This window comes from Priapulus caudatus, unplaced genomic scaffold (genome assembly GCF_000485595.1).
Source record: "Priapulus caudatus unplaced genomic scaffold, Priapulus_caudatus-5.0.1 Scaffold1923, whole genome shotgun sequence".
Classification (NCBI taxonomy): domain Eukaryota; kingdom Metazoa; phylum Priapulida; class Priapulimorpha; order Priapulimorphida; family Priapulidae; genus Priapulus; species Priapulus caudatus.
In genome coordinates this window covers 40,579-47,355 of record NW_014578984.1, presented here as the reverse complement: position 1 = coordinate 47,355, position 6,777 = coordinate 40,579, and the positions used below count along the sequence as shown (strand labels likewise).

The 6,777-nt window shown below is 42.7% G+C and overlaps 1 protein-coding gene across 1 annotated transcript in view; it reads left to right on the top strand.

Moving 5' to 3' along the window:
• Positions 1 to 592: 592 nt before the first annotated feature.
• The window catches only part of LOC106817915 (lambda-crystallin-like), a 15,713-nt gene continuing 9,528 nt past the window's right edge, over positions 593 to 6,777 (top strand). The window contains exons 1-4 of the mRNA XM_014822627.1: positions 593 to 620; positions 2,871 to 2,952; positions 5,741 to 5,893; positions 6,340 to 6,501. Of these exons, the coding sequence (XP_014678113.1) occupies positions 2,896 to 2,952; positions 5,741 to 5,893; positions 6,340 to 6,501 (372 nt within the window). The 5' untranslated portion in view covers positions 593 to 620; positions 2,871 to 2,895. The remainder of the gene's footprint in view (positions 621 to 2,870; positions 2,953 to 5,740; positions 5,894 to 6,339; positions 6,502 to 6,777) is intronic.

Genomic DNA, 6,777 nt, shown 5'->3' with positions numbered 1-6,777 from the left:
TCTCTCTCTCTCTCTCTCTCTCTCGCACACACACACACACTCTCTCACACTGGCTCGCTTTCTTTTTTTGCTATCTCTCTCTTCCTCTCCCTCCTCTCTCTATCTCTCCCTCCCTCTCTCTCTCTCTATCTATATAATTTAATTAAATATATAATATGGGGTGTTTTTTTGCTGGGAAAGTGGGAATGTATCCCCCCCCCCGTTCCCCCACTCTTGCATGGTAGCCCAGACAGAGGATTTCTGGCATCAGTCTCCCATATACATATACGTGTATATATTCGTCGAAATATGTGACACACGATATCACTCATGGACATATTAATTATTATGCTCATAAACTGGCATGGATATCACTCATGGACATCACACATGTGGATTCACTTCTTCGCCACATCCACCAACATTGCAGTTCACGTTATTATTATTTATTATTATTAAATCTTTATTGCATGCAATTCAAATATAAATACATGTACCAAAGACAGCTAGTCTTTTCCATGGAGAAAAAATCTGCAATAGTGACGAGCACCGACTATGGTTGAGCATGTTTCGTTAGTTGACGTTTTTCGCAGATAGGTAGCGCTGCGATTCACTCCCACAACGCTGTTCGGATGTTTTTGGTGGGTGTTTATCAAAGATCGTAGAGTGAACAAGATAAANGGGTTGTCCGCAGGACAACCACATTTTTTTTCTTATTTCGAGCACTGGTTAATAAGTACATTACCTTATAGCCAAATGCGTATTAGTTTGTCCAATATCACTGCTAATTACTAAGAAATGTCTAATTGAAATGCGTAAATCTGGTAATCTGGCACCATCGCTAAATTGGTTGCCAAGCAAAATAGCCTTGAATTCGGTTAGGTGACGTCACATGTTGCTACGGGTGTTGAGCAGAGAATTGTTTGTCCTGGGATGCTTATAACGACTAATGAGCTAGTACTAGAATGTATCTCTGGGTGTATTTTCGGTATTGAGGCACAAGTAAATAAATGACCGTGGGTGCTAATGAACGGGTACCCACATGTCTTCAATTTCGGACACAGGTGTATTCGTTTGACCAATATAGGTAAATACGCCTATACCCACTATAGTGCCGTCTGCTTTCCATGTTTAGTCTGTGGCCGTGGTTAGTCGGCGATCCCCCCATAGTGTAATTGGCCCCAAACACAGCCTACTTCAGTTCATTATCACGAGCGTCAGTGATTCCTATGTAGATTCGACGTTCATTACAATCAGAGCTACTGTTACGTATACAGTTACGGTACTGTACCATCGCTAACATTGCGTACGGCCGAGCATGCGTGCGAAAATGTCCGGTGCACTATAAATCTGTATCACACCCGTTTAACCGTATGCGGTTTCGAAACTGTAAACAAGTCAGTCAACTGATTTCTTGGACTGCGGATTTCAATTAGACATTTCTTAGTAACCAGCAATGATATTGGACAAACTAGTACGCGTTTGGCTATAAGGTAATGAACTTATTAACTACACAAGGTGCCAGTTACTGTAGCATTCGTCAACTTTGCATAATCAATGGGCCTATTATTCCTTTAATATAGCGAAGTCGTTAAAGTTACACAGCTGTATCTTTATTACTGTACTACAAGTAGGTATAGCAAAGCCTATCATAGATTTTAGATCTGTATTAGGCCAAAACAAAATATATGTGTGGTTACCGTTACATTCTGAAAGGAGGAGGGGGAGAAGCTGGTGGAGAATGAAGAAGGGAAGAAGGGAGAAGCTGGTGGAGAATGAAGAAGGGAAGAAGGGAGAAGCTGGTGGAGAATGAAGAAGGGAAGAAGGGAGAAGCTGGTGGAGAAGGAGGACGTGGTGGAGAGGGTGGTGGTGAAGGTGGTGGAGAAGGGAGAAGGTGGTGCCAGGGAGAAGGGCACCTCCCTGCAACCTTCTCCACCACCTCCGCCTTCTCCACCACCTCCTCCTTCTCCACCACCTCCTCCGCCAGCTTCTCCCCTCCTTCTCCATCGCGATTACATCTCATTGGTTATAACACAAACGACGTGACAAAATATGCAAATTATCTCCTGTACCGGCCTGAATATAGACAAACCCAAGCGAATGGACTCCCGTACCCGTAGCCTCGAGACATTAAAATACGGCTACCGTACCCGTAGCCACTGCCAACAATTAATGTGTGCTTCATATGGTTCGCACAGTCCTTGAAAAGTCCTTGAATTTGAGGTGAGTTCTTGAAAAGTACTTGAATTTAGTAAATGTTGTTTTGTGCTTGAAAAGTCTTTGAATTTCATGAAAGAATCATTTGCCTGTAATAAAAAGAAATTTTGTACCAACAATATAATGTGCAAACCTCAATAAAAATTGCGTTAAATGAGCTTAAAAAGCTATAGCCACGATATAGACAGTTAAATGATGATCACAAATTACAGTAAGTCAGTAAAATCTGTCAGTAAATCAAGGTATGTTCTAGAAGTGACAGTGTTTAGAAGGGTTTATTAATGTGATCTAGGTTGGTCCTTGAATTTCTGATAAAATGTCCTTGAAAAGTCCTTGAAAATTTTTTCAGTCCTGTATGAACTATGTCGGTTGATCCACCGTGTCTACGCTCTCGAGTCTCGGGTTTCAGTAATAAAGTTGTAACCTTGTAACCTCGTAAATAATTGGCTTCAAAGTCAAATGGAGTATAAAGAGGCAGGTTAGAGATGGTAAGAGGTAAGAGACGTAATCTTGAGGTAAGAGGTAAGACAGGTAAGAGACATATAGTTGATAAAATGGACAGATCAACACTGCGGATCGCAGTAGAAAAAGCTTCAAAATTGCAATTAGCTAAAAAGGAATGGAGATAATAACGAAATGTGATCTGTCGTGTTAACCTTGGCTTGTCTTCGTAGCGGACTGATAGGCAGGGGCTGGTCGATGCTATTCGCCGCAGTCGGTCACCCCGTCTGCGTCTACGACGTCGAGCCGAAACAGGTGAGCATGCGACTTAGATTAATCATCACCGATGCTTCCGTCAGCGTATCCTCGCTGACAGATCCTCTGCCCATGTAGCCATTCACTTCGTGACAGACAGACAGACATTCACCGACAGCACATTAGATACAATAATGTAACCCAACAAGAGTAGGGGAGATCGAGCCATTGCAAGAGTACATTTAATTTGGATTACAGTATTGTATGTAACAGCCCAGCTAAGACATTAGTACATTAACAAGAGTACATTAACATTACTGTACTCACGTTGGATTACAGTATTGTATGTATAACAGCCACGCTAAGACATTAGTACATTAACAAGAGTACATTATACACCCCACAGCCGTACTCTTGTTGGATTACATTATTGTATCTAACATCCCTTAGCTCTAGAACTACAGCCCTTCGCTCTGCGACATGCACACTGCACTGTGGCAGAGCAAAGGGCTATAGTTCTACAGCTAACATCCCCTCTGCCCATGTAGCTTTTCGCTCCACCGCAGGTCCATCTGTACAGCAAAGTATGAGGGAAACCCAGTGGGGAAATTCAGACTGGAGCTCGTTCACTAGCATCGCCACTATTTCGGTTTGTTTGCGGCCGCGAACGTTGCTCGTGCAATGGTTTACGTTCGGTGATTGTCGAAATTTGGCTAAATAATGGTGGAGTTGAGTTTAATAGAGTGTCTGGATAAAGCCAATTTGTTTATTGTGCCAGCTCCGGTCTGTTTCATCGTACCATAGGCTACAGTGTAGCCGGCTATACTGTGAAGATTCCTCATCAGGTTCCTTAGCAGTGTTTCCCCTGGACATAAAGGTCTGTGAGGTGGTAAATTTTCCTATGGTGGGTTTGCGCGTTTCGAGGTCCTAGCACCGCAGGAAAATTAAAAAAATGGTGTGCGCGATTTGGTGCATTCTAATTAAGCTATTTTTGGTGCATTATAAGCACTGTTCTATGGAAGAACAGTGATTTTTGTCAGCGAGGCGGTGTTTTGGACAAATTTCTGTGTGGCTGCTGAGAATTTGGGCCAGGCGGCCCGCCTCGCTCGTGTCAATGCAGGGGAAACACTGGTAATGGGTGTCAGTGTCATTTGGGAAGCGTTTCGTTGTTGTTGTTTTTCGTGACGATATATATGGTAACTTGGGTATCAAATGTGAACTCTTAGTCAGTGCAAGTCAAATGTCCTCTTCACGCTATGAGTAGCACTGGATTGCAGTTATATTTGCTGTACTATTTGAGGTTGTGTGTCAGTATGCACTACAGGATTGTGGTGTGACGAGTAGTCACAATTCACGTCCAGCCACTGTTATCAAAATTGGAAGCAATGTTCAATCAGTTGTACATATATCAGTGGGCATACCAACCAGACACGTATATATGTACACATGCACGCACCGTGTGTAACGTGCACTCACGCCAAACATACAAGCATTTATGCAACACATGCATGTAAACATCCATACATGCACATACACACCTCACGAATGCACATGTATGCGCATGCGCGCACGCACGCCCACACACATTAGCTGAGAAAGAGATTATTGCTGCTTAATTAAAAATGTACAGCTCAGTGTGATATGTACATACGTGTTCTCATAGTGAGGTGCACAGCATTTGCATTGGTGTCACAAGTAGGTGACAAATAGATATTCCAGCGTATGAGTGTTTCAGACCAGTGTTGCTTACCTCAAATCATGACAAACGAAATGATACCTACATGAACAACTACCAGTTAGTGGCCAAGGGTTTTTCTGAGGGAAAATTAGACAAAGGAGGTAATGGCCAGTGGATTCAAAGGCGTGCCGTAGGTACTCATGCGGACGCTGCAGGGGGACTGGCGTAAATTCAGAACATTTTCCCAACGGTTATGTTAAATTTGACAATGGTGGTGCGCCTTTTATGTATTAGAAACCCTTGTGACTGTTTAAAACGTTTCCGTGATGAATGGCAATGCAGTTCACGTGGCGTTCATATTTGGATTATGCGACGAACCAATCTGCTTATCGCCTTTTCCCGATTGCATATTTAAGTTCATGTGTCAATATCTTTTATTCTTGTTTGATATCGGTGCAAAAGCTCTTAGCTTATGTTACAATGTTCATGATATACCGATGAAAATAAATTTTACTTTACTTTACTTGTGTAATATCCCGCATATATGTACACAAACCTAATCATTTTTGACATCTTCCTATGACCTTTGGAATCTATGATATTAGCTATAGTTAACATTGCTTGCACAGTAAGTTGTAGTATGGACTGTTGGTTTCTGCTTCCTGCTTATCCATAAATGAATCTGGTAGTTTTCTAATTTTGGTGGATAACTTTGATTGGATGTATTAGGCCAATTAAAAACACCGATAAATCGCATGGATCGTGTCCGTTCAAGTAAACAAAAACTAGTACAAATCTTGTTTTTACGAATGACTATTTCTAATACCATTAAACGTAATGCAGATCTCATGAATGATGTCCGAAGTGTTTTTGTCATGTCATGTTTCACGCTTGCATTCTCGATTTTAAATTTGTAAAATGTTGATAAATTATGGCATGATATCCTTCAGGTAAAACAGTATTGTAATAATTTTATATAACAGTTTGCTCATTAATGCTATAAATAAAAATGTAGGTTCTCGCTGACACGGCTGAAACCTCCGGCACAGACGGAGGGCCGGTGTTTTGCCAATGTTACTGGCTCTCCAAATTATTTGCTGGCTTTATGCCGGTGGCCTGGTGATAATTTCGCACCCTGCCTTACGTCGTTTCCATTTTTGGCCACCGCAGATCCTGGCAGCACTTGAATTTATAGAGGCCGAGCTCAAGAGACATGAGAAGGAAGGAACATTGCGGGGAACATTGAACGCAGCTCAACAGAGGGCGCTAATATCTTCGTCTAGCGACCTGAAAAGCTGCGTCAGTGGAGCTATACATGTGCAGGTAAATTCTCTGCTTGTAGAAGCGACAAAGGAGACAAGGAAGGAACAGATGCGGGGAGGAAGAGAGGCAGGGAGATAGACAGAGTGAGATAGAAAGACAGAGAGAAAGAGAGAGCATGTGCAGGGGAAAGTGTGTATGTTTGTCTGTGTGTGTGTGCGTGCGTGCGTGCGTGCGTGCATGCGTGTGTGTGTAGCTGTGTGTGTGTGTGTGTGTGTGTGTAGCTGGGTGGGTGTGTGTGTGTTTGTGCATGCGTGCGTGCGTGCATGCATTTATGAATGTATACATGTGCATGTGTGGTTGTGTGTGTATGAGCGAGAGAGAGAAAGAGAGAGAGGAAAAGAGAGATATCGGAGGGGAGGGATGGGGAAAAGGGTAGCAGCATCAGCAAACAGGTAAAATTACCATATCTTGTTTTACACAGTACAACTCTTATCTTCATATTGTAGGAATGTGTCCCAGAAGACCTTGAGCTGAAAAAGAGACTTTTCGAGCAGCTCGATGCAGTGGCGCCACCTGGTTGCGTGTTGGCAAGCTCAACCAGCTGCCTGCTACCATCTACGTTCTCAGAGAAACTGAAAAATCGAACGCACGTGATTGTGGCGCACCCTGTATGTATCAGAAAGAGTTAATGATGTTACCTTTCACGTAGATTTACCAGACTGGTGATTTCTCATTTTCATTGCTTCATCCTAGGTTTCTCCTGTTTGCCCTCATTCTTGCTTAAAACTCGTTTAAAATGGCGAAATTAGCAATATATCTTCATAAACTCATAGTTTTATTAGCTCAGCTGACGAAGTCAGATGCAGCTTGTAGAATTGCATGATCGTCCGTCCGTCCGTGCCTCCGTCAACAGTTGGGCACAAATCTTAACCGCTCGGCGTAAG